General features: G+C 50.3%; 1 protein-coding gene and 1 long non-coding RNA gene across 3 annotated transcripts in view; one reads left to right on the top strand and one right to left on the bottom strand.

Moving 5' to 3' along the window:
• The first annotated feature begins 55 nt into the window (after positions 1-55).
• Positions 56-27,778, top strand: LOC125709144 (uncharacterized). The gene is made up of 3 exons (XR_007382621.1): positions 56-133; positions 7,735-7,788; positions 27,606-27,778. It is a non-coding gene; the product is annotated as an uncharacterized LOC125709144 (long non-coding RNA).
• trabd2b (TraB domain containing 2B) overlaps positions 2,905-27,778 on the bottom strand; it is a 48,873-nt gene continuing 23,999 nt past the window's right edge. For both annotated transcript variants that reach the window (XM_048977287.1, XM_048977288.1), the window contains exons 3-7: positions 22,966-23,112; positions 17,956-18,130; positions 6,177-6,267; positions 4,095-4,349; positions 2,905-3,713 (exon numbers count right to left, since the gene is read on the bottom strand). In XM_048977287.1, the coding sequence (XP_048833244.1) occupies positions 3,491-3,713; positions 4,095-4,349; positions 6,177-6,267; positions 17,956-18,130; positions 22,966-23,112 (891 nt within the window). In that variant the 3' untranslated portion in view covers positions 2,905-3,490. The remainder of the gene's footprint in view (positions 3,714-4,094; positions 4,350-6,176; positions 6,268-17,955; positions 18,131-22,965; positions 23,113-27,778) is intronic.

The following is a 27,778-nucleotide window of genomic DNA, read 5'->3' as shown; positions in this document are numbered from 1 at the left end:
CAACCGTATCGTTTCCGCTAAGTCAGGTCGGGTTTGTTCCGCTTCCTATCCACGCCGAGGGCCCTGGGCCTTTGCCAGCCTTAACCTTGGATTCCCTCCGGAGCGGCTCGCAAGGGGAAATCTGGAAAAGAAGGTGGGGGAAAAAACCGAGAACCCGGCGCATTATATGCTTTAACATGGCTGGCAAATCCACGCCGGTTAAACAAACTTAACCTTCATTTTGCGAAACCAAGCGAATCAAAGGGTTGAGAACGACCCGCGCAAGTAATTACCGCCGAGGGAGAGCAACAGAGAAGCGGGGATGAGAGGAGCGGGCGCGGGGAGAGGGGCCAGGAACGGAAAAGGGGAATCATTTAAGAAGATGAAGCATTTTTAATGAGTTTGCCCAGAAATTGATTTTCCGCTCTAATCTTTTATTTATATGCATCCTGAGATCCCTGTCCTGCCCAGCAAAGGGTCAGTCAGCTCTGAACTCTGTCAGTACCCCCACTCCGTCAAACAACACCCCGATGCCCAGGGAAAATGGTATTTTAGCAAAAGCAAACATTGTCCTGTCGTGGCTTAAGGGGCGAAATAGCTGTTTGTTTTAAAACGTGTTCTCCTTTGCTAAGCATGAAACGGACTTAAAGCATAAAAAAGGACTTAAAAAGAAAAAAGCAAAAAACTAAATACGAGACTGAGGACAAAGAAAACTATTCATTATGGAGATGTTTGGAATTAATTACGTTAATTACTTGTTACACAATTTTTTATATATGTGTGCGTCATTATTATTACTTAGTGTAAATACGTTGGAAAAACTACAGTATCCTAAGTCTAGGCGAGAAATAATTTCCAGCCAAAGCACACAATATCAAGATTTGTTTTCACAGCGCCGACTTTTTTTTATTCCAGTTGGACTGGTCTGTGAGACGCGCGGGGAATTCTCCGTGGACAGCTTTTAGCGGGAAAAAAACCGCAAATTTTCCAGTGTCAGTCTGAATATAAACAACGTCATTATTATAACAAATGTAAACAAACATTCTTAGAATATGCACATAATAACGACAGTATTAACATTGTTTACACATCTTGGCGTATGTTGTTAGTTTTCACAATATAAACTGTAAGTAGTGAAATCACCAATTTAGTAAATCATTTTAATTTATCATTCGAGTCAAATGGATTTTAAATAGATTAATGCCGATCACCAAACGGGCCTGTAAACGAAAAACGCATGAATATCAGAATGTACTGTTTGTTAAAAATAATATGGTGTGGATCTATCCAAACGGGGTATCAGACCTCCGGAAAAACTTTCTAATATGACATCATTGCGAATAAATGCTGTTTGCTGTTTTATATATATATATATATATATATATATATATATATATATATATATATATTTATATTTATATTTATATTTATATATATATATATATATATATATATATATATATATAAGCGAAATTTAACTGAGGATTTTAATGGGAACTATCCATGTTTTGGATCTACAAACTAATCGGGTTGACTGTGGCGACAATGTGATTTTTAATTTAATAAAACACGGTGTTACAGCATCAGAGCCTCTCTGATCTCATTCCATATTTTTAAACATATCATTATGAATAAAATATTATTGTAGTACTGAGATTATCGTCCCTATCCTAAACAAACACCCTATTTTAATAATAATCACTAGGATTTAATACCCACCCTAAGAAGAAAAGAAAACGATAGGCTAATACAATATAAAATACTTTGAAGACCTGCTTTAATATAGAACTGTACTCAGAAAATCGGACTAAATTGTTGAAATAAAAACAAAGTAATGAATTAAATTAGGAACAGTTTTAGCAACAGCGCTGTACTCGACGCTTAACTGACAGTTTAAACTTTTAAAATATGAAATCATAGGGCATTAGTCCTATTATTATTATTATTTTATTGTTATATTTTCTCTTTAATATAAGTGTATCTCTTACTATGCCAAGGCATCGCGCACGTTTAGCGAACGAGTCCTATACATGTGCTCCCGTTGCCATCTAGCGATATCTCTTCGCTGTCAACATGCGTCAGATTCACGCCATTCATCCGCCCAGCTGAATAGAGCTCGGTCTCCTCTCCATCAGGTATGGTCGCCTGCTTTGAATGCAGTCGAGTGTGGGTCAGGGCTTTGAGAGGCGGCCTTCTTTGAATGACAGCTTACCCTTCAGTAAGATGTGATGTCTAACTTTCATTGAAAGCAGGCCTACAGCTGCCGAGCTGGATTCTTCATTTCTCCTTGCAGAATTTGTAATATATTTCAAGCCAAACTATCTCTATAAAATATACTACTATATTTATAATACTTATAGACTGAATACAAAAGAATGTGCAGTTAAGTTAAACGCTCGTTTCAGAATAAACACGGTATGGAGGGTTGTTTTGAATTTTGCAATGCTTCATATATGCCACTAGAGGGCAGGATAGGATCACTTCAGAGCTATTTGACGTATTTAACGTAAAAAAGGACTTAAAAAGAAAAAAGCAAAATTAAACTACGAGAGGACAAAGAAAACTATTCATTATGGAGATGTTCAACAGCGAAGTTGAAAGTGCCGTTTCTCGCATTGCGTGTCTATATGTATCTACAAGCGGGTATAGACATGTAACGATACGTACATACCAGTACACACCGACGTTCTGCGTAATTGTGTCCTGTGAAATTTGACGGCAATGCCTGAGCCACGCACCCCTACCCCACGGCCCTCACGCGCCGGCAGCACCAGCGTTCATCGCCACCTCGCGGCCGGTCGCTCCGGTCAGGGGATCCCTGGTTAGACGATGGCTTTTGGGATCAAAATGCTCAAGCTTTTCTGTTTATATTTTATTCTTTTATGTAATCAACAAATGCATGAAAATATACTCTCCGAGAAAGAATAAATACACAATATTTCTTTATGAACAAATGCACAATTTACAAAAACCACAGAGGCAGGGCGCTTCTAGAAGACGTCAATGAGTTGTTACGGTCATTAGTAGAATTACATTATTATTTTATTATTATTATTATTTACAGTGGTAGACGTAAAAAATTAGAATCCAGTCTCTCTCCATATTAATTATATATTTTTTAATTATTGCTATGCCTTTCCAGAGATTTGTAGTCTTTTTGAAGTATACCGCTCTGTTTCTCCTTGGCCACTGCATTTGTGGGACAAAGTCAGTCTTCATTTTGCCTTACATAAGTGTGTTTATAAAGTCATTATCAGTATCACTATTATTGCTGTCTGATTAGAGAGGAACTGCTCAGCAAGGTAAGTAAGGTAGGAAAAAGCCCTGTTCTGTACTACAGTCTGAATCCGTGTTGAGAGGAAGCTGCTGGAACGGTCCACAGGCACGGAGCTGGGGTGTTTCTTTGGTTTTCTAAGGTGGGAAGTGGTCTGTATGAAAGATCTCTGGCATCATTGGGCTTGACATTAATGTATTCAGTCAGCACCTAGAAATGAGTGGCTCCCCCTTGGGGTCAGGAGGTGAATGACATGTGTAGAAGCAGGCAGGTTATTAGGCAGGTGAGGGCGTGGCCAGTGTCACGTGAGGCTAAGTTCAGCGGGGCGAGGGGCGTGGCCGAGCCGACAGGACGTTCCCAGGGGGTGCCGACAGTCCGGCGACGCTGCTCCTGCTGCGTCAGGGGGGGCTCCACTGTCACATAGCCGTTCGTTATCCTGATGTTGGCCAGGGGAGTGGTGCTGCTCAAAGACAAGTGGACAAATAGGAACAGTGATTTTAATGAAACACAGACACGCAGAGAGGAGTTTGTTTTCATGTCCTGCCTCAGATTGTTATTCTAACTTTCCCGCTAGGCTGTCATGTCTTTCTCCAAAGTGGCGGACAATTCTGCGCATTTATATGGGACGTGTGCTGGATTGTTTACAGGAAGTATTGCAGTTAGGCAGCACGCTTGTGGGTACCGCATAAAATCCTTGAGAGATTAAAACCAGCCCCCTATCCGCCCCCCCCCCCCTCCCCTTCCCGTCACCATCCCAATGCGTCCTTATCCGACTGTCGGCCTGTGTCCTGCTGTCTCGCCTGCCTTTATGGGCGGGGCCACTGGGGCCCCGGGGCCTCACCTGGCCTCCATTCGGACCCACAGGTCGCTGAAGAGCCGGGGCCGGCTGTGGGTGTGCTGGTGCTTCCTGGGCCGTTTCTGCCGCCCGAACTCCTCCAGCTGGCTCAGGCTGTCGGGCAGCAGCAGCTGAGGCAGGCCGTCCCGGCCCTCTCCGGGCCCCGGGGAGCCGCTCTCCCAGCCTGGGGGGTCGTCAGTGGCACCTGTGTCCCCCTCCACGCCGGGGCCCGCCGTGACCTCCCCGGAGTGGGCTGGATACCTGAGGCAGAGAAGTTTGGGGAAACGGAGAGCAGAGTGAATGGGGAACATTGTTGTAGAAGCGGAGCTTTGGAGACGTCCCAAGGGGGCGGGACCACGGCAAGAAACACCATTGGTGAGATGCCCCAAGTGGGTGCGACCATGCCAAAAAATGCCATTGGTGAGACGCCCCAAGAGGACAGGACCACGCCAAGGGACGCCATTGGTGAGACGCCCCAAGAGGGCAGGACCACGCCAAGACACGCCATTGGTGAGATGCCACAAGAGGGCGAGACCACGGCAAGAAACACCATTGGTGAGACGCCCCAAGAGGGCAGGACCACGCCAAGGGACGCCATTGGTGAGACGCCCCAAGAGGGCAGGACCACGCCAAGGGACGCCATTGGTGAGACGCCCCAAGAGGGCAGGACCACGCCAAGGGACGCCATTGGTGAGACGCCCCAAGAGGGCAGGACCACGCCAAGGGACGCCATTAGTGACTTATTAGCTATAATATAGATGCAGCTGTCTTTCGAAGAGCGGTCTGAGCAGGCTAAATCCAGCATGTGCCGGTGTAAACCCAAACGCCACATCCAGGGGCACGAATGCTGCCCATATGATTATGTGAGGATGTTGCCGTGGTGACACATGGCTAGCACCAACATCAGCCCATCAAAAGGGGTTTACAAGATGGAGGAATGTTCCATAATCTAGATGGGTGGGTGTGAGGGCAGGTTCAGATCAACACTGGCTGCCCCTGCGTTAATGGCTTTCCTGGCAGCAGGGAGGATGGGGAAAAGACCTCTGGCATTCCCCCCCCCAGCACCGCCGCCATGTGGCAGTGACTGTTTACCTTGCGGTGTGTGAAATCCTGGCCACCATGGCGCGGGGCGATGCGAGATCCATCATTTGTCTTGGCTGGCTGCTAGTGCAGCCAATCAGGAAGAAGGAAATGCCTGCAGGGGTGCAACACCCCCGTTTCTGCCAGCTGGGTTCGGGCCGGCGGTACCCAGTGTGCCACCTTTGTGAATAATGTGGACTAAGCCCCCCCGGCGATCCTCCACCAGCTTGACTCCCCCCCCCCGTTAGGTTTACACGAGACGTGGTCAGGCCACGCAGAGACGGACACTAACGGAGACGGACACTAACGGAGACGGACACTAACGGAGACGGACACTAACGGAGACGGTCGCGGTGTCGGCACTCTGCCATCCCGGGAACAATGGGCCGTCCTGCGTTACCTCAAACCACCTACTGGTTTTTCCCACAAAGACCCCCGGGAGCCCGGATGAATTAGCGACAATGGTAATTAGCGGTGAGAGACACAAAAGAGAGGCGAGACTGCAGTGCACTGTTACCCGCCTCCCCTAATTAAGTCTACAGCATTTTCTCCACGGGGTGGTAATGGCTAACGGCGGTGTTTATGTAGGGGTCAAGCATCGAGCCCCCTGATAGCTCCAGGTAACACTACTGGTCCGCTCTTTCGCAAAAGAGGGTGTGTTTAAATACTTTAGCCCAAAGTCTTCAGGGGGTCGTCTGTCCTGCAGGCCGAGGGGGATTTCTGACATGAGGTCTGACTTGGAAACCGCATCTAAAGTGTCGACCCACCTGACAACAGCAGCCTGCAGATAATCCCCCCAAGGGGGCACTTGGCGAAAATCAAACACTACAGTTTCATTTATCATGGTTCTGTAATTTTCATCTGCATCAAGCCGGAGTCTCACAGCGCAACAGTCAGACTCGGAGCCAGATGAATCACATTGAGCACTCCCCGGTGGCCAGAGAGTGATGGCGTTGGGTCCTGTATGCTCATTGGTCGATTTGAGCACATGTGGAAGTCACAACTCACTCTGTGATTGGCTGTCCTGGTGCCGTGTGTTCCACCTCGTAGCCTTCCTGTCGCAGTATGTCCAGCACGCTGTGGTTCCCCAGGAAGTGGCCTGACAGCGAATGGAGGAGAAACACAGCAGGTCAAGCGGCAGACATGGGGATCGTTTGCTTGGCAGACGCTTTTAGCAAAAGTGACATACAGTTGAGAAACCGGGGTCAGCCAATCTCTGGAGAAAGTGCAGCGAAATCATGCTGCCAACCAGGGGGTTTTGACCCAAAAACCTTCTGATCAGAGGTACAGGTTCTAATTCACTGGGCCACAGTGACTTGGAGAGCAGCAGGGAGGGTGAATGGAGGGTGACGGGACAGCGTGCACCTCCAGCTGCTGGGTGCTACGCGTATGACGTGTGCTGCAGGTCACACACAGATGTGTAGTTATATCTTTGTGGGGACTCACCTTTCATTTCTATGGGGAAAACTCTAATCCCAATGTGACGACCTTAACCCCCACCCAGCCCTAACCTTAACCATAAGTAACCAAACTAAATACGGGACATTTTTAGGTCTCCACAATGTCAAAACAAAAGTACTTGTCTATTTTGCCTGGCGGTAACTGTCTGCTTCTGGCTAGCTACCTGAGGCTAGTGTTGTGTGCACAGAAAACATGATGAGAAAATGAAAGTCATTTGCTCTTAATGACAAATATAGACTCATCAAAGGTTATGATAAACCGCCAAATGTGAGCCAATAGCGTATTTGAATTATACACAGTTCAGTAATTTGAAAAGCGCCTGAAACCGCTGTACGGTATTTTGAGCATGTCTATATAATTCAAATTATATTACCTTTTATTACCTTATATTCATGTAATAAATAGGCTATATAAATGTCAATTAGGTGGTTATCTGCCTGAGACAAAGTAAAAGAAAAAAAATTGGTTATAATGATCACTGTATTGTAAGTGTTTCCCACTGTATATGATCGGGTTGATTTGGTTTGTTGGAGATGTTACTGCATCCCTCACCGGCACCACAATGATCCTTATTCCCTCCCAGCTGAGGGAGTGTCCTTGTGTCCTTCAAGTAATTCAGTGTCCGTTTAATGTTTCCATGACGTTGTGAAGCTCTTTTTTGCGAGTTGCTCTCAGTGACTTAAGAGGCCTCTCCCCTATTTTTAGGTTTCTCAGACTTAGGTGCTAGTTTTAGCGTTAAGGGGCTTTGTGATTTGCTCTTCGTCAGAAAAACTACATTTAGAACTGACACACCTGTAGGAGCTTTTTCGTAAATTGGCAAGTTTATGAATACTAGCCCAGGTTTTTATTATATTGTGGGGGACATTTGGTCCCCACAATGTAATTTAAAGCTAATCCACACACACGGCAGAAGCACATCAAACACGAGGTCTCAGTGGACGCCCATGAAAGGCTTTCTATTTCCAACAGAATCCCCGTCATTCTCTGCGTCACTCATCCCCGCAGTAACCGTTAATGCCGCCCCCCCCCCCCCCCCAGAACCTTATAAATGATGCACTGTAAGTACTCTGGACCATCTTACATCATCATATCTTCATCGTTACAGCAACAGCTCAGGAGGACAGGGGCGGAGGTGTCGGGCAGATCAGAAAAGCAGAAGGTGAGTCCCCCGCCGTTCCTCTCGCACCTACGTCCCAAACCCCTGGCAGCGTGGGGGTGGGGCCAGGTAGAGAACAGGCGCCCTATTGAGGGGCTTGACCTGGCAGCCCTCGGGGGGGCAGTGCCAGTCAGCGAATCCAGCAGCTGCCTGAAATCCCCTCACATTGACCGCCGGCCCCCACTCAGTGCTGCCCCCCCCAGCACCCCCCCAACAAATTTATTCCCCTAATAATTTATTCGTAACGCTCTTCTGTACACATACACCAATCCACCGCAGTCAAGGGCAGCAAAATAAAGCAGGGCATTCTGGGCGATTGGTCGAGCTGCCGGCGGCGGCGGGGAAAGTGCTTAGCTGGCGGTTTGAGGCGCCGGGGGCCGTGCGGTCAGCTAAGCGAGCCCCTCTAACCCACCTGTCACATCAGGGCTGAAGCCGAAACGGAAACTCCTGCTACTCCCAAGCGTAAGAATCTTAGCCAATGAAACTCACTGTTGGTGAGCCAACGGGCCAATTAGTGAGATACCTTCGTACTCCGTGTTGACTTTCACACCACAGTTAGCTGGAAATATATGCTACACGATGACTAAGTGTTTCTAGGGTCATTTACATCATAAGTGACCTAACAAGATATCCTATCTCCTAAAATAGGTGTTTTAGTGATTTGTAGCTATTTTAGCATTTTCCTCTCAGCATCCAAAATTGTTATAGTAAAACATTGGAAATATAGAATTAAGAATGAACAGTTGTTCATAAGAGTGTAGCCCAGCCCGCTACGCACTGAGCATACGGGCTCGTCTCGCACGGACGTTGTGAAATCAGGCGGGTTTTGGCGCCGGCTGCCCGCTGGCATGCGGCTGTGAGTCTGAGGTGCGTCTCGTCTGCCTTGTGTCCGCGATCGACGTGCAGCTGCCCGTATACCAGCTGCAGGCAGGGCGCTGGCAGCCCAGCGGATAAGTGCAGCCCTGTGGAAACTGCAGGGCCTCCTTTCTGCCTGACTTTGGGATGGCTGTCTTCACCCCCCACCCCCCGAGCTTGTCCGGGAGTCTGGTGTAGGCTTGTGGTAACATAACAGGCTCTTTTCCTCCTCCTCGCTTTTCACAGGAGGCCAGTCCAGCGCTCCCCGACGGCCTCCATTTCGCAGAGGCCTGCTAGGGAGAGTGGCCGTCTCTCCCTGGCAGGCCTCCGGCGGCTCACTGTAACATAATGTCGCGAAGCTTTTAGCAAGTTTTAACAGGACCCCTGACTTTTAGGAACCATTTGAACTGTTTGAGGCTCATTGGAAATGACGTGTCGGTCAGGCACTGCCCTGGCCACCCCACGGGGAAAAGCCCCCCCAGTAACACCCTGACGTCACCCGGCATCCCTCCGCCCCGCCCTTTCTCACCCTCCTCTCCATGTAGTCGGCCAAGTCTCAGAGGAAGGATGCAGTAGGAAAAGAATGATGTGGCCGAGCACTTTAGTGGCCCCTGGTGGTCACTGCTAAAAAAGGCGCTTGAAAGGACAGCAGGAGGTGGGATGCATGGAATGACAGAGGAGCCTGGTGCTGTTGCTATGCTACAAACAAACAGAAGACCCTGTGTGGTGAGATGTGAGACATGGGATTCGCGCAGATTATGCCAGGGAAGCACGCATTCCTCACCATAATTACAGGGTCCTCTCGGCTACCGGTTCGGTGTGACACGCTGACGAGGCCCCCAGCCAATCCCAGCTCCTCACCCGCACTCCAGGAGACGAGCCCAGGGTATCATTAGCAGACGGCAGCAGCTAACCGGCAGTGCTGTGTGGTCAGGATGCTGATCAAAAAGCACGTAACGCTCCGGGCCCATAATACAACGACAAGCCCAGTCATTTCCGGGTCGCGATCCGGGCCCAGCGCTCCGGCACCTGGGATCGTGTATCCGCTTAATCCGGCCTGGACATCGAAAAGAGTGCGGGTCTCGCGTGGGGTCAGGAAATCCCAGGCCTTTCGCTGTTCCTGTCTGCTTTCATTAGCACATTAATAGGATCCGAGCAGGGACCACCCCCCCCAACAAGAGGTACCGCTCTGAGTGCGTGAGGATATTAGTCCCGGCAGTGGGGAGGGGCGGGTCAGAAGTGCTGCTACAGGACTCTGAGATCCTCTGCAGGCCTATCCTGTGAGGGTCGCCCCCCCCCCGAGGACCCCTGACAACCGACATGAATGGTTTTCTGCAGGAACATTTACCGTTACCTCTGTCACTTTAAATATTTAGACTGTCCGTTTGCTCATGCCTTGTTTGACTGGCCGGGGCACCACTGCTGTGTATAACTGTCCCAGAAGGGAGGTGGGGGGGGAAGTGCAGGGGTTGGGGGGGGGGGGGGGGGTCAGGCCTGTGACACGTTAAAACGTTTAGTGAAAATTGCACCCGCTGTTTGGTTTCGTTCTTGACAGCTGACGCTTTAACTCCACATGTCCTTCTGCCCGGCGGTCCAACAGAAAGTCCTCGGAGAGGCTCACATTAGACCTGCCTTATATGTACAGAGCAGGCACTCAGCTCACATCTGTCATATTATTCACTCCAGCGCCTCTTTGATTCCATCTTCATCATGCCCTACCTGTGTAAAATATGTTCTCACTCATTTTATCAATCTCTTCTACCACATTTAATCGGTGCTTTTTTCCCTCTCCTCCTTTGTGCTTTGCTTCTGCTGTCGATTACACGACACTTTAATGAGTCACTCAGCAGACCGGAGCCTTCCCTGACTACACAGTAAGAGCCTTACTATGTTATGATGGAGTTGTGCCTGAAGCCAGGTGCATTATGGGAGTATAAGCAGTAGGGTGATCACATGATGCATGTCAAGGGGGAGACTAAGTTACTTCATGTTTTAAAAACTACTTTAAACCTGAAAGGTTCCTGTGCTTGGCTAATTGGTTCAGTTCCTCTTGTGCTTTGACTGGTTTATTCTTTGATTGAAAGACTCATCCAGCTGTTTCATATTAATATTAGTGCCAGTAAAAATCCAGACCAAGATTTTGTTTCAACCAGTTTCAACCAGTACTCTGTAACTATGACCATTTATACTGAACTAGCTGGTTGAAACAGAATCTTAGTCTGGATTTTTACTTTCTGAACCTGAACTACCCACCTTTACTGGACTGAAATCAGTAGCAGTTCCTCCATTTCCTTTGTAGTTACGGAATATTTAATTCAGTACCTGAGGACCGAGTTTGAGAACCACTGCACTGCACTAACAGGAGGACTATTCCATACACTAACTACACGCTATGTAGTTCCAGTTTAACATGTTCTCCCACTAATTTCCACCTATGACCACAAGTTCCTGTGTTCGAACTAATATTGAATTAACTATTCAGTTGAACAGCATCCAGACCTGTTTCATTTGTTCAGTTTCACTGGACACTTTTTCTCAAAGCTCAACTGTTTCAGTGAAATTTTAATCTCAGCCGGTATTCCAAGGTAACCATGTACTCCCAGCCTCCCTCCTGGTACGTCCTTATGCGTGAAGTTCCGGCTACCCTCTCCACCTTCACCAGCAGCCGCGCTACCCAGTTAACAATGTGAAAAGAGTCATCTTAAATTAACCTGGATTTACCAGCTAAACCAGTGTTTTCCAGACCGGTCCCTGGGGACCTACAGACGGTCCCCGATTTTGCTCCCTACCAGCTCCTGGTAACGTGGAGCAGGGACTGGACTGGGAGACACTGGACTGGGAGACACTGGACTGGGAGACACTGGACTGGGAGACACTGGGCTAAACTCTTCACATCATTCCCTTTTGCAATAATGACACCTTTGAAATTCTCCCACACATCACGGCCAGTCCCGTGTGTCGAATCACGGCATAAGCAGAGGCACTGGGATAGGCCCTCCCACGTTTATGTGAAGCGCGTTGGAACGAAAAACCGTTCTCGTCATTAATGAAGCACACGACGAGTGGCGAGGCTATCGAATTGTGGGCGGGGCTCACAGGCCTGAGGCGCGATCACACCGGGGCTACAGTACCAAGGTGCCGAAACTTGGAACGACGGTGGCGAACGATGAGTTTTGACTCAGACGAAATACATACTGGAGAAGGAATAGAGCAGCATGTAGAGAGAAGCTGATGTTCTGGAGAAGGATCCCTGCGTGCTGGAAAGTCACACCGCTGTCAGTGCCTCAGACGAAATCATCCTTTCCATCCAGAGCCACCCCCCACTGGGACTGATGAAAGTACCACCCCATCCCCACCACAAACAGACCACCTTTCCTTTTCCTGCCTGTGATGGACCAAGAACCAACACAGCGTCCCAGATATTAACCTGGCATGGTGTGCTGCCCCCTAGTGAGGCCTCCTGCACAAACAGGCCTCCCTGAAACTGTTCTGTTACCGTAGCCGCAGTTGCACTGCAACCAGCCTGCATTAGTGTCTCTTCACACCTCACCCATTTGTCCCTGCAGCCACAGGCAGTACCGGTTTAATTGTCTCACCAAAGGCAGGTTACATCCAGGAGACCTGAAAGCAGCAACCTCCTGTGAATGTTACCCCTACTGCTACCACCGGGGGCAGAGCAGCAACAACACTATTCATGACTAATGATGATATAACCTCCAAGGACAATTTCCAGGGCACGGACAGAGCAAGACAGAAAGGGGCACCTGGAATCCGTCAGGAAATTGGCTCTGACAAGATTAAGTTAGAGTGTCGCACCTCTTCAGATATAATTCAGAAATTATGGGCTACAAATATTAGGCAGCAGTTGCCATGTGTGCACAAGTGCGAGGTCATGTGAGCCAGAGGAGCAGGGAAAAAAAAACATGGGTGGGGGGGGGGGGGTTCTGCACAGTGTCAGGCTCGCAGGCGTGGGGGGGGTGCGAGTCCACATCATGCTCACATATGCATCTGAAAAATGTACACATACAACACCCCCCCCCCATAAAAACAGGAGGACACCCCTCCGATTCCACATCCTCTAGGGAAGGTTGAGATTGGATCGGGGGGGTTGGGGGAGACATGATCGATAAAGAAGTAAGGGGACAGGGGCGCAGGGGGAAGGGAGGGGCGCTGGAGCAGGGCAGAGAGAGGAGGTCTCGGCCCCCGTCAGCCTGGCGGCCGTCAGGGAGGGTGCCTCACTAACACCGCACGCACAACACAACTGCTCGGCATATGTGGAGAAACCTCCGGAAAATGCCCCCGCTCATATTTTCCCCTCAAGACAAATCAGCAGGGCCAAAACACAGTATATAATAAAGCAGCATTTATATTAAACGGGTAAAAAATCAGGATGGTTATCATCAGGGCGTCACTCCTACTGCCTCCCCAGGGCTCCTGCCATCGTGCGGCTCTCACACACACCCTCACGCACGGCCCTTGGCTCGCTGCATGCTTCGCTCCACCGGTGGCTGGGATGCAGTGGCTGCAGGAAATTCCAGGGGATGTTTTTAATAAAGAGGGGTGGCACCGAGAAGCCGGGGAATGGCGGCAGGATGCCGCAGCACGGAGGTCCCGGCCAGCTCAGGGGTGCTAATGAGGGAGGAGAGCGTGTCTGTTCCTGTCTGTGTGCGTGTCTGAAGCACTCTGTCTCTGTCTGTCTCTCTATACCTGTCTGTGTGTGTCTGCCTGTCTGTGCCTCTCTGTCTGGCTATGCCGGTCTGTGCAATGTCTGTACCTCTCTGTCGGGCTGTGCCTGTCTGTGCCTCTCTGTCTGGCTATGCCGGTCTGTGCAATGTCTGTGCCTCTCTGTCGGCCTGTACCTGTCTGTGCCTCTGTCAGCCTGTACCTGTCTGTGCCTCTCTGTCGGGCTGTGCCTGTCTGTGCCTCTCTGTCGGGCTGTGCCTGTCTGTGCCTCTCTGTCGGGCTGTGCCTCTCTGTGCCTCTCTGTCGGACTGTGCCTGTCTGTGCCTCTCTGTCTGGCTATGCCGGTCTGTGCACTGTCTGTGCCTCTCTGTCGGGCTGTGCCTGTCTGTACTTGTCTGTGTCTGTCTGTGTGTGTTTTTGCCTGTCTGTGTGTGTCTGCCTGTCTGTGCCTCTCTGTCTGGCTATTCCGGTCTGTGCAATGTCTCTGCCTATCTCTCGGGCTGTGCCTGTCTGTGCCTCTCTGTGTGGCTATGCTGGTCTGTGCACTGTCTGTGCCTCTCTGTGTGGCTATGCCGGTCTGTGCAATGTCTGTACCTCTCTGTCGGGCTGTGCCTGTCTGTGCCTCTCTGTCGGGCTGTGCCTGTTTGTGCCTCTCTGTCGGGCTGTGCCTGTCTGTGCCTCTATGTCTGGCTATGCCTGTCTGTGCCTGTCTGTGCCTCTCTGTCGGGCTGTGCCTGTCTGTACTTGTCTGTGTGTGTCTGTGTGTGTTTTTGCCTATCTGTGTGTGTCTCTGTGTGACTGTGTGTCACTGTAAAAAAAAAATTAAAATGCTAGAAAAAGTTCTTCCACTGCTGGTGTGTGTGTGTGTGTGTGTGTGTGAGAACAGGCCTGTTCATCCCTCTGAAAGAGACACTGTCGTTTAGCCAGCTGTCTATGCGTTCAATGAGGAGTGTAATGGCATATAAGTGGAGGTGTTAGTGCTGCGCCATTTGCCCGAATAACGAAAAGGCATCAATCAGGGAGCGGTGAGCCATGACGGGGGATCGATAGTCAGCATGTCGTCTGCAGGGTCAGCGTGGCTGCAGCCCGGATTTACATCAGACCTCCCTGCCTGTTATGGATTAGTGAGGGAACCATTACCCAGAAGACCCTAAATCAGGACTGGGGAAATCCAGGGTACTCTGCTTCTCCATCTGCCTCAGCTTTGCTTTATTGAGCTAATTATTTGGATAGTGGCCTCCCCGCTGCGTCCAGTGTAAGTCAGGCGTAAAGCTGTCCTCTGAAATCTGTGGGCCAGCCTCCCAGCAGACCACCTTTATCAGTGTAAAATTCCTGCCCTGCAGGGGGCACCAGAGAGAGTAAAATCCATCACATCATTGCTCGTATTTATTAACTTCCCCCCTTGTTATGACTCTCCTCCTGCCATGTTTTCAAAAACAACTCGGGCATAAAACTGAAAAATGTTGTGTTACTACCCAGAGCCCCTGGCAGGGAGTGCCATGTCACCTCAGAGGGTCTGGGGGGACTGGGAGAGGAGGGCTGATGGGGGGGGGGTATGTTCGGCGGGGCTGGGGGGGGCACAGCTCAGATGGATGGCCTGCCCAAAGTACTTTATACACACAGCCCTTGGAAAATGTGTGGAACGAACCAAGTAACTTTAGACGCCTGAAACTTGGTGCCTGTTTATTCTTCTTCTCCTTCAGACATTGTTTTTCTTTTCCTCCTTTTCTCTGAGCTCCATATCCGAGATTTGGAGACTGGGAGGGGGGGCATTATAAACACCGATAGCCCTAAATGAGCAGCTAGTACCAAGGGAAGGGTGTGATACCTGCCCCTGGCGGACCTGCCCATGGAAGACCTGCCCCTGGAGGATCTGCCCCTACAGAACCTGCCTATGGAGGATCTGCCCCTAGAGATCCTGTCCACATAAGACCTGCTTTATGGAGGACCTGGCCATGGAGGACCTGCCTATGGAGGATCTGCCCCTAGAGAACCTGTCCATGGAGGACCTGCTTCATGGAGAACCTGTCCGTGGAGAACTTGTCCATGGAGGACCTGTCCCTTGAGAGCCTGTCCATGGAGAACCTGTCCGTGGAGAACTTGTCCATGGAGGACCTGTCCCTTGAGAGCCTGTCCATGGAGGACCTGTCCCTGGAGAGCCTGTCTATGGAAGACCTGCCCCTGGAGGTTTTGCCCCTAGAGAACCTGCCCCTGGCGGACCTGCCCCTGGCGGACCTGCCCATGGAAGACCTGCCCCTGGAAGACCTGCCCCTGGAGGTTTTGCCCCTAGAGAACCTGTCCATGGAGGACCTGCCTCTGGTGGACCTGCCCCTGGAGGATCTGCCCCTACAGAACCTGCCTATGGAGGATCTGCCCCTAGAGAACCTGTCCACATAAGACCTGCTTTATGGAGGACCTGGCCATGGAGGACCTGCCTATGGAGGATCTGCCCCTAGAGAACCTGTCCATGGAGGACCTGCTTTATGGAGAACCTGTCCGTGGAGAACTTGTCCATGGAGGACCTGTCCCTTGAGAGCCTGTCTATGGAGGACCTGCACCTGGAGAACCTGCCCGGACGTCCTCTATGCAGACTGTTGGCCAGATGAGGTTCCTTATATTTCGTCTTCAGACGTTTCTTCCTTAAGCTTCTTCACCTATATCCAGTCTACACAGGCTTGGTCATCCCTCTGTCATAATGCCATATATGTGTGATATTTCTGCAGTGTTTAACAGAACCATCTAGGACAACGATCATGGGGCTCTACATGTGGCTGTTTCCATGGAAACATGGCAGAAAAGAGCTGCCAGGTCCAGCCGTCGGTGGGGGTTTCTCCATCAGCCAAGGTGCCGTGGTCCACTGTGCCGACACCATCTGGAGACGGGACTCGGACACGGGCCTGGAAAAGCCCCCAAAGCCAAGGAGCGTCCGGCCAAATTCCGGGCTCCCTGTCCGCACCTCCCAGAAGGCTGGATCTGCCTGTGGTCCTAAAATTTATTATAGTTCACCATCGGGTTCAACGCACTCCGAAGTATGCTGCTGACAAATTAATTAAAAATGATGCTTTTGTTTGAAAGTTTCCTTAACGGATTCTGTAAACACGTTCTTTAGAAGCAGCACGGTGCGGTTCAGATTCAACACTGCCCCCGCTAGGTCGATAGCCTCGGCAGACATGCGTGTGGTAACTGCACACGTCTGGGACCCGCCTGTGTTCATACACACGTGTTTTAGAAGGCCTATATATACACATCATCACACCATATGAGCAGACACGCAAACACATCCCACGCCTGTGCACGTATAAACATGTGGATTTTTATGTATATACACAGTCATTTTAGTGAGCACAGACATAACCTTACAAGCACACACATGCATAACACACACACAAAAGTTCAGGTATCCTGGACCTACAAGTGCATAACTATGTTTATACGGTGTAAAGGCAATGAACGCACACTCACTGAGAGACGCACACACACATGTGGCTGGATATGGTTGCAGTGACTTTTTCCCCAAATGCAACAGAGAGGATCAAAGAACTAAGGAACACTCTTGATGGGAATTAATCAGTGTGTGTAGTGCGCACACATGGGGGGGGCACAGGAGCCAGCCCCACACGCGCAGACACAGAGCTCTCTTGGGAGGGACAGCGCCCTACAGGAAACATTAGCAGCATTACCCAGGAATGCTAATTGAAACAAACGACTCTTTCTTTTTTTTTTCGAACAACTGCAGCGGTATCAGCACTGGAGTGACGCTTTCATGTTGATGACAAATATACTGCAGGGATTTCCACACTCAGTCCACATACATGCGACAGTCGATCTGCTTCAGTCCACATTCTGTCCACATTCACGTAACATTTAATCCACATTCGCTCCACATTCTGACTGCATTCACACGGCACTCAATCCACATTCGCTCCACATTCACACGGCACTCAATCCACATTCTGTCCACATTCACACGGCACTCAATCCACATTCTCTCCACATTCACAAGGCACTCAATCCACATTCTGCCCACATGCACTCAGCACTCAATCTGCATTCACTCCACATTCAGTCCACACTCAGTCTACGCTCTGCCCACATTCACACAATAGTCAATCCACATTTTACCCACAATCATTCATCCACATTCTTCCATCCACGAATCTTCTGATTACTTATCCTGGCCAGGATTGTGGTAGGCCTGGAGTACAGCCCATATTCAGTCCTATCATTATACTTAAAGCCACACTCTAAGCCTATGTGTGCTGCTCAACATTTGGTCACACACTTGCATGATTCAGCCGTCCAGAGAAGATGAAGATGCTTGACCAGGTTCAGCGTCTGCACCCCCCCCCCCCCCCCCCCAGCCCCCTCATGTGTCACGACGCGATCAGGCTGCGTCTTCACCACATCCCGTTAATCTTTATGGCCATGGTGGGAATTCCTGGGGACGTTGCTCTGCAGGACGTCCTCAGAGACCCTCGTGGCTCCAGGACACCAAAGCAGAACAGCATATAATCCAAGATCACACGCTCCCATCTTCCCGGATGCCCTGCCATGGCCCCGCCCCATCCTGGCCCCGCCCCATCCTGGCCCCGCCCCATCCTGACCCCGCCCCATCCTGGCCCCGCCCCTTACCCGCCCCAAAGGCGAAGAAGAAGGTCTGCGTGGGGCTGCGCTGCATGAGTGCGGAGACACGGTGTGCCATGCGCTGGTTGCGCTTGTAGATGAGCTCACGGCGGAAGTAGCTGTCGATCTGCTGGGCCGTGCTGCGTTCATGGTCCGGCAAGGTGCTGTTCACAAAGTGGGGTAGCTGTGGGGGGAGGGGGGGGGCAGAGAGAGGGGGGATGACAGTCAGCTGGTCAATGTGAGCCAACACATACCTGTACCTGGGGGCTGGGATGGGGGCATAGGGGGGAGAAGGTGTCTCTGACACTGCTGTCAAAGCCTGAGGTGTGAGACATGGCAGGGAAACTCGCATTTATCCCTGCAAACACTCATTGCCCCAGTTTGCACTCTCCTCCTTGGAACGGGCTCTTGGATTGGTTCCAGTATGTTCAAGCAACTCTCCTGCCGGGTTAGACGTGTCCCGATTGGGACTAAGGCTGGTTCTACCTGCGCCAGGAAGCCCAGAACCTCCCCCTCAGGTCGCTGGGTCAAAGCATTTGATAGTAACAAGTTCCTTACTTTCTGTACCGTGGGAAATATTTGTCAAGAAGCATGAGATGGGGTTAGGGAGGGGCACAGGAGGGTGGTCAAATGCTAAATAAGCCGTCTAGCAGATGCTCTGAATCCCTACATTCTTGCCCCATAAACTCCCCCCCCCCCACCCCCAGATTAGAAAGGGCAGCTGCAAGGGTCCCCCCCCACCCACTCCGCAAGGACTCGGAGTCGACAGCTGGGATCAACTGCGCTGGCTCAAGCAGCAGGTGCATAAGTACACAGGCTTCTGGCTGTATGGGCCCACATTCACCTTGCTGCTCCAGGACCCCGAGGCTGCAAGAAAGCTCACCTAACAGTGCCACCTGCAGGTCGGGGATCGCCACTGTACTTAGCTCCCTAACTAGGAACTGAACCTGCATTTTTCCTATGAATCACCTCACTGCAATCAGACTTGCCTTAAACGGTGCCACACAGTGTCCTGGGAGCATCCAGAAATCGGAAAGTGACAGGCAGGTCCACAACGCTGATGTTTGTTAAAAATCAGAACTAGGACCTGAAGCTCAAACACATCTCTTAGTAAACATATGTATTCCCATAACATTTGAGAAGCACACAACTCCAGTAATAATATGCTTTACGGCGAAAAGAACATAACATAAATGGTTATTTTTAACATCTGGTATATTAGTTCACAATTACTTCACGACTCGCATGCGCTTTGATTCCCAGCCAGCTTCAGAGTAAGGAGCCGCGTCATTCCCGGCAGTGGTGACACAGTAAGCCAGTGTGTCCTTGTCAGGAAACAATTATATTCAGGGTTTTGTTTTTCCATAACTGAAATTGACCAATCAGAGGTCGAGTTGTGAGACAGGGGTGATGTCTTCTGAGGGAACCATCCAATGGCACGAAGCTGACTGTCAGGCTGTGGACAGGCTGACACACCCATGTGGGACATAATGTGAGAAGAGAGCATTTATTTCGGCAGTTGTGCACCTCACTTTGCAGAGAACTGGGGGGGTGTTTTCTGGGAAGGTAGGGCTTTTATTCAGGCATGGAGTGTTCGCAGGAACCGCAGAAAGTGTGTCAACAAGCTCAGCAGTTCCCACCAGGGCTTCACCATAATATTTCGTTAAGAGACCTTCTAACAAGTAAGACTGAACTAACTAGCACTAACCAGGGAGGTCATCTGATGATGAAGTAGATGACAGAAGCTCGACATACAGACTCATATCAGTGTCTTTCAGTGTAATTCAGTATTAAATTGACAATATTTAGTTGTGGTCAGTAGAAGTGTTGTTTGACACCTCTGTTGAATCTGGCCTGTTCTCCCTGTGTTGCAGTTACATGGTGTATCTAAATCGCTCAAAACGTGTAGCCAAGAGCATGTGCAGTGGACTTGGTCAGTGGCTCTGTCTTACTTGGAACAGGCCCCGCAGTGGACTTGGTCAGTGGCTCTGTCTTACTTGGAACAGGCCCCGCAGTGGACTTGGTCAGTGGCTCTGTCTTACTTGGAACAGGCCCCGCAGTGGACTTGGTCAGTGGCTCTGTCTTACTTGGAACAGGCCCCACAGTGGACTTGGTCAGCGGCTCTGTCTTACTTGGAACAGGCCCCGCAGTGGACTTGGTCAGCGGCTCTGTCTTACTTGGAACAGGCCCCGCAGTGGACTTGGTCAGTGGCTCTGTCTTACTTGGAACAGGCCCCGCAGTGGACTTGGTCAGTGGCTCTGTCTTACTTGGAACAGGCCCCGCAGTGGACTTGGTCAGCGGCTCTGTCTTACTTGGAACAGGCCCCACAGTGGACTTGGTCAGCGGCTCTGTCTTACTTGGAACAGGCCCCCCACACTCCTGTAATGGGTAAGCAGTCTGAAGATGGATGCCGGTGCTTTCTTACCCACAAACAGAGTAACAGTGATTTCCCAGCATCTCAGCTACGCAGATCAATGTACAGTGTATCGAGTCACCATTAGGTATGTTGGAGTGATCCTGCTGGTGTCCTATTAATATTTCAACCTCCAATTCCACGTTGCCTCAGAACGGGCAACACCGGCAGCGATGCTAGGACCAGTACTGGAAATTCGGAATTGCGTCTTTTCAGAAATCCAGCCATTCGCGCTCCGAGTCCCAAGGGGCCGCTTATATATCAAGTACAGTGCAGTGGCGAGTTGAAAAATCAGTTTAATAGTAACACTGATACACGCTATCAGTCAGCGACCAAAAGGGCAGGCAGTCTGGCTGGGCTCTGCTCGCAGGCCCTGCATTAATACATCCCGACTTCCTCATGGGTGCTGGACATTCTCTGCTCAGCATATTTAGTCATCCAAAGGAGTGAAAATAACCAGTGATGAGCAAATAAAAAGCTACGTCATTTCAGCAGAGCAACACGACCGATACTCTGTCTCTGTGCCGTTCCCACATAAGTAAAAACAGAGCGGCTGGCAACAGCTACAGTGAAATCGGGGGTTTATATACTTTATTGGAAGCCTGTTTTCTGATATTTAATGTGGATCCTACATCTGCTAATATCAGGCAGTATAAACTGGAATTAATAAAATGTATCTGAAGTTGGAAAAATGTGACCCTGTTATATTGCTTATTTTTCTACAACAGCTGAAGTCCAGCTGTTTAACATGACATCAGAAATAGTCCGAAATTTCAGAACATTCGTGGAATAAACAAATAAACCATTAAACCATTAAATCACTGGCCCTGGGAAATTCCGCAGCCTTCTGTTTCCCCTTACGCAGCTCAGGCGAGCCTTCTGCCGTGTGGCAGGACCTGCCGGCTTGTCCATGCTGTGTTACGCTGATGGAGGGGGTGCGGGAAAGCGGTTATGATCCAGGGTCACGCGTTCTCTCTCTCTGTCTTGGTTCCTCCCTCTCTCTCTCTATCTCGGTTGCTCTCTCTCTCTCTTGGTCTCTCTCCCCAGCTACTTCCAATGTGCATTTCACTGCATGTTCCTCTCTTCTTGTCTTCACGCCCCGCCCCACGTGAAGCACCCCCCCTGCTTATCTGTACCCGGGGCTGGTGATTTATGGCAGGTGCTAGGAAAAGCTTTTTGTAAAGAAAAAAATAAAATAAAAAATGCAGAAGAAGAAAGAGTGAATGCAGGGAGGTGGGGTGGGGGGGGCAAGGTGGACCACAGGCAGATACCTTATCATAGGAAGGCCTATCAACTGCACTCTGTCCAGGAAATCTAAAGCGACACAAAGCGACCGCCCCCCCCCCGGCCAGCCCCTACTCTTGCGCCCCGGCCCCCCCCGTACACCGGCTGCTGCTGAAAGCCATTAACCCCTGGTGTCACTGGCTCTCCAGCCGGAGCCGTAATGAAGATTAAGCTGAGGGTGCAGATTAAAGTCTGCATGCTGTCAAACACCTGCCCCCCCAGCCCTACAGCGCTTACTTTGGGACACTTCAGTATGGCGACAATCTACTAGCTGTCAGGGTCAGTATCCCACTGCCGGGTGTACAGTGCTAATGCGGTGATCCATTGGCTGTCAGGGTCAGTAACCCACTGCCGGGTGTACAGTGCTAACATGGTGATCTGCTGCCCGTCAGAGTCAGTAACCCACTGTTGGGTGTAGAGCGCTAATGCGGTCATCCTCTGGTTATCAGGGTCAGTATCCCACTGCCGGGTGTACAGTGCTAATGCGGTGATCCATTGGCTGTCAGGGTCAGTATCCCACTGCCGGGTATACAGTGCTAATCTGGTGATCCATTGGCTGTCAGGGTCAGTAACCCACTGCCGGGTATAGAGCGCTAATGCCGTTATCCTCTGGCTAACAGGGTCAGTAACCCACTGCTGGGTGTTGAGCGCTAACACAGTGATCCATTGGCTGTCAGGGTCAGTATCCCACTGCCGGGTATACAGTGATAATGTGGTGATCCATTGGCTGTCAGGGTCAGTATCCCACTGCCTGGTGTACAGTGCTAATGTGGTGATCCATTGGCTGTCAGGGTCAGTATCCCACTGCTGGGTGTTGAGCGCTAACGCAGTGATCCATTGGCTGTCAGGGTCAGTATCCCACTGCCGGGTGTACAGTGCTAATGCGGTGATCCATTGGCTGTCAGGGTCAGTAACCCACTGCCAGGTGTAGAGCGCTAACGCGTTCATCCTCTGGCTATCATGGTCAGTAACCCACTGCCAGGTGTAGAGCGCTAATGCGTTCATCCTCTGGCTATCAGGGTCAGTAACCCACTACCGCATGCAGAGCGCTAACATGGTGATTGGCTGGCCATCAGTGTCAATTTTTCTGGAAGCAGTTTTCTCAACCTCAAACAGACGTGAACAGAAATGTCTGCAGATCAAGCGCTTCAGCAAACAAGATGCCCGGCAGCACTAGGTGAGCATTCAAGTACTGAAAAAGGTCTTTGTTAATGAATAGGCTCAGTGTGCGCTGAAAGGGCGGCACACGTTTCTCAGGGCAGAAGCAGCGGCTCTTGCGGACCCACTCGGCGCCGGGACAGATATGCGTCATGACCTCTGACCTGCGAGGTGTCGTGGCTGAAGATGATGGAGCTGAGGTCACCGCAGTTGTAGTGGGTGATGAGATCCTCGGTGGTGTAGGAACCCGGCACGCTGCCCGCCCGGGCGCTCTCATGCTGCAGCAGGGTCTGGTTCAGCGCAAACAGAACCTGCAGCAGGGGGAAGCAGGGACAGGCTGACCTTCAGTGACACTTACAGAGGAACCTGCTCAATCCTGAAAGGGGAAATTTGGTTAAATCTGATCCTGTACTGTATTATTCCCCATGTTGTTTTACTGCAATTTTTTTATAACATAGTTCTTGTAGGTAATAAAATTAAATTACTTTAAAACAAGCAGTTTCCATTGCAGGGGTTTGGTCGTTCTCAGCGAGCTTTTGTTCACCATCTGGACTGGGGGGTACTGAGGCCGAGCTCCGCGGACCGGTACCAGTCTGCAGCCAGTAATCCTGCAGGCCGCGCAACGCTGGGTGTTTTGTGGAGGGGTTGGTGAACTTCCAAAAATATACTATGTGTTTTCATAAAAAGAACCTATATATTTTTTACAACCCCTCACATGTGCGTGCTCTGTTCACATCGGAAAACAGTGGAAGCAGTTAAACTTATCAAATCGCCAATCGATGCGGCAGAAACCCCCCCCCCCCTCCCCAGGCTTACCAGTCTGTGACATTTTTGTACAACATAAACCAGTGCATGGACATGGAAAGGCTGGAATCCCCCAGTCCAGAAGACTCTGAAGCAGCCAAGGATTCAAGGCCGGCTACTTATTAGAAACTGTCAGTTTCAAAGGACCCTTATTTTAGCACCATCGCTATCTGGGCGGATGAAAATGACTGGGCTGTCCTCAGCAATTCCTGAACGCGCCATTATATTTTGATTGCAAATGCTTCCTGGTAACGTGAAAGGGGTCGTCCTTTAGGGAACAAAACAGCAGTCTGTGCTGCGTCTCGCTCTGCGTTTCTTTGGATTATCAACTGCGCTGTAAATATGAAGCGGAGGGCGCCGCAGTATCTGGCCACAATGGAGAAGACACACACACATACACAAAGACCTGTTCTCATATCTTTGTGGGGACCGTCCATTCATTCCTATGGGCAAAACCCTACTCCCAACAATGACGACCTTAACTCCTACCCAGCCCTAACCTTAACCATAAGTAACCAAATAAAATATGAGACTTTAGGTCCCCACAACGTCAAAGTAACAGGTTTTTATCACATTGTGGGAACGTTTGGTCCCCATAATGTAATAGATACATACATACACACACACACAGATTGATTAATCATAGTAATCATATGTTTGTGGGGACCGCTCATCCATTTCTAAGGGAAAAATGCTAATGCTAACTATGACAACCATAACATCTACCCAGCCCTAACCATAACCATATGTAACCAAACAAAACAGTTTTTTAACTGCAGTCACAGATTTTTATAAAATCGAGTTTTTCCTTATGGGGACCAGGAAACAGGTATTCATCACGTTGTGGGGACATTCGGTCCCCACAAGGTAAGGAATATCTGGACCACACACAAATGAAATATCTGGCTGGTTTTATGTAGTTCTGCATTTCAAAACTTTCCATTTTGGCTCATTTCCCCAATCAGAGCATGACAGGGGGCTGAGCTCCACCCCGACGACCTGGAGGCCAAAAGAGAAAGGCGCTCAAACAGGAAGACAGAGCCCCTCTAAAAACAGCTCGCTGGACCCTGGCAGGCCGTAAATTTCCGCTGCCCGTTAAAGCGGAGAGTAAGCCCTCTTTAGGGAGAATTTATGGCGTGCCACAACCAGCAACCTAAGCGACACAGCAGTTGTGTCTGACACGAGGGGTTAAATCATGCCGTCCCGCCCCCTCCTTGGAACTGACCTCTGATTGGCCTGGCAGCAGGACTGCTGCTGTCAGTTATCGATCAGCCTTTTGACAGCAGGGATAGTTATCTCTGAGGATTCAGTTTCACGGCACTCAAAACGCAGCCAACAGAAACTGTATAGTTTATATTTTAAACATTTTCTTATCTTTTCTTAAATATTTTTTTTTGATACAATCAATTCTTGGGTGTAGTGCATTATTTCAGACATCGATAGCACATATATTTTTATTCATACATCAGTCTCTCAGGTTTCTCTTTGGTCTGTGATGCTCTTCTGAAGTCCAAGACCTCAAACTCAGACGGCGGATCACACCCAGTCCCTATTCACCGGCCGCTTATTCTTGTACCCCAGCATAAGAGAGATTCATTTCTGGACGCCCCCTGAGTTTGCAAACCCTGTAATGTACTGGTTACCTTCCAAACCTTCACTGGTGCCCCTCACACCCTCTGTGCAGTGACTGGGGAGGGTGGGGGGGTCAGTACTGGCCAGTCACTGACAGGACATCCCATCGCATGTGAGGCCCACCCCTACTAGTGAAGTGTCTCACGGTCTATTTTCGGCCCCATATCCGACGGCACGGGGCTTGATCAGCCCCCCTCCAAGGCGTCATCCCTCTACTGCCCCCCCCCCCCCCCGGAGCCCCTGCCGTGAGAATTACCGCGTCCCGCTAATCCCTCTCTACCTTGTGGGCGCCGCTCCTTTCCTGTCGCGCTCCACCTGCCAGGTCAGCCTCTCCCATCCCCACAGCCCCCTGACCCATGTGGCACTGCGCCCAATGGGGCCTTTCTACTGCTGCCAGCGGCACCAGCCTGTGAGCACTAGGTGCCTCCCTAAACAAGGTGAGCGTGCCAGACTGGGGGGGCGGGCAGAACCAGCACACGCCTGTGTGAGTAATCTGACACACCCTTGACTGTAACCTGGACACCCCCCCCTCACCTGCTACACACCTTCTGAGCCTTTATCACTGAAAGGGGGTGGGGTCAAAATGGCCTTTCCGATCTGCATTGGGGGGAAAAAGTACTCCCAGCCCCCGTAAGCCCCCCCCCCACACACACACACACACCTGTGTCAAACTCAGATGATAATCAAATAAAAGCTCTGCAGAGACAAGGCCGATCGCAGGCCTGCCTGGGACCGTCTGGAACTCCAGCTTTCACTCGAGTGTTGCATTCCAAAATTTCATTAGTGAAGAAGGAAAAGAAAAAGAAAAAAGAAAAAGAAAAGAATCCCACCCCCCTCCCCTTCTTCCACTGGCCCAAAGAAAGGCAGAGTCATTTTTCAAAACATGCGAGAATACATAGGCAATTGACCTTAAAGCAAATTCAGCCGGCTGTTTGATAGCGCTCATGTTCGGTCCCCTGTCCAGAATGTTCACTTTTTTTTATCGTGTGTAATGAGTTGGTGCCGATGACAAGGTGTTGGATGATTGCCCCAGTGAGCCGGTACCCCCCGTCCCACCATTCTCATGGGCCCACGCTGACAATTTGGGAGTGCCACATTTGAGCCTTTCAGAGAGAGAGAGAGAGAGAGAGAGAGATGGAGACCAACACAACAAATAAAAATCAAACGGTAGGTCCACAAGGGAGGCATTCGTGTCCAGATCTGTCCCTCTGTTGTCTTTGTCACTGTTTGTTAGCATCCAAGAGGGACTCGGACGCGAATCCAAAGTGAGGGCCCGGCCCAAAATTGAGCCGAAATGAATGCAACCCATGACAACAGTGCAAAAAAACCACACGACAACAAAGAAAAGCATACGATTTCATTCCTCAGAAGGCTGTGCCCCCACTACCCCACACAAAAAGCTTGTTTTTCTTGCTGATCGGAGGGGGATAGGATTTGGTTGTCCCCAGAACCTTGCTAGTTCGAGGGGGGGGGAGGGGGGTGCTGTAATAACATACAAAAGGTCGGGAGTCTAGCAACTGCCCCCCCGCCCATGATAGGCCGGTCCTGCCTGGTCATACCGCACAGGAGCCCCCCTACTCTTGTAAAAAGGGATGGGATACTGTTCCAAAGGTCCCACAAAGCGTGGTGTTTAAAGGGGGCCCTTGTCTGAGGCAGGTCAGCGGGGGCGAGCATTTAACGCCTCACGTATTACCCGGCATTTTCACTACTATCCCTATTTCGAATCCTTTCCCCCACCCGCCCTCACGCCTCCTGCCTGTTAACTGCCTGTTGGTCCAATCCCGTCCACCTCTCCTCCCCCCGCAGATATTTATCGCAAGTGCAGGTCGTGTCCAGATGCAGTCCCGGCTTCCATGCCGTCTCTGCCAGTTTTACTGTCCACCTCCGAAAGCTGTGAAACTTTTCAGATGTATCCCAGTAACGCCTCGAATTTCATAAAAACAACACCATGGCAAATAGTAGGGGGGGGGGCGGGGGGGGGCTTCAGATGTGATTTCCAACTTTAAGAATTGCCAAAATATTTTTACAAGGCCTTGGCTTTTGAGTTGTAATTTTTACTTATCTCAAGGTCAGCGATGCTTTCCACTGATCACGCGCGGGCTGAACGGTGCGCCAGGTCTCTCTGCTATACCCCTGAGTACTCTACAACACTCCCTGAGTACTCTACAACACTCCCGGACTCCTGAGGGAGTCCCGGAACCCCTAAGGGCTACATGCACCCAGTCCAGGGCACGACGCAAATGTGAACTGCTGCGGAATGCTAACGCCAAACCCCAAATGAGCAGTGAATGTTTTTAAATTTGGTTTTTAATTTGGTGATCAGTCTCTCCACGCTGTCTCTCATTGGCTCTCCGTCTCCCTGTTTCAGTTCCAGTCTCCTCAATCCATCAGGAATCTGGGAAACCCACGTGCCGATGATCCACACCCCCCACGCTGCCCCCAACAGCTCAGCCAGTGACTGAGATCTTCATCCCTCTCTCTGATCCAGCAGCCTCACACTCTGACACCTCTCCTCTGTTCTGTGGTCCCCTCCCTCTCCCT

This window comes from Brienomyrus brachyistius, chromosome 15 (genome assembly GCF_023856365.1).
Source record: "Brienomyrus brachyistius isolate T26 chromosome 15, BBRACH_0.4, whole genome shotgun sequence".
Lineage (NCBI taxonomy): Eukaryota > Metazoa > Chordata > Actinopteri > Osteoglossiformes > Mormyridae > Brienomyrus > Brienomyrus brachyistius.
The sequence above is the reverse complement of the archived record's forward strand: the minus strand, read 5'-3'. Positions and strand labels throughout refer to the sequence as shown.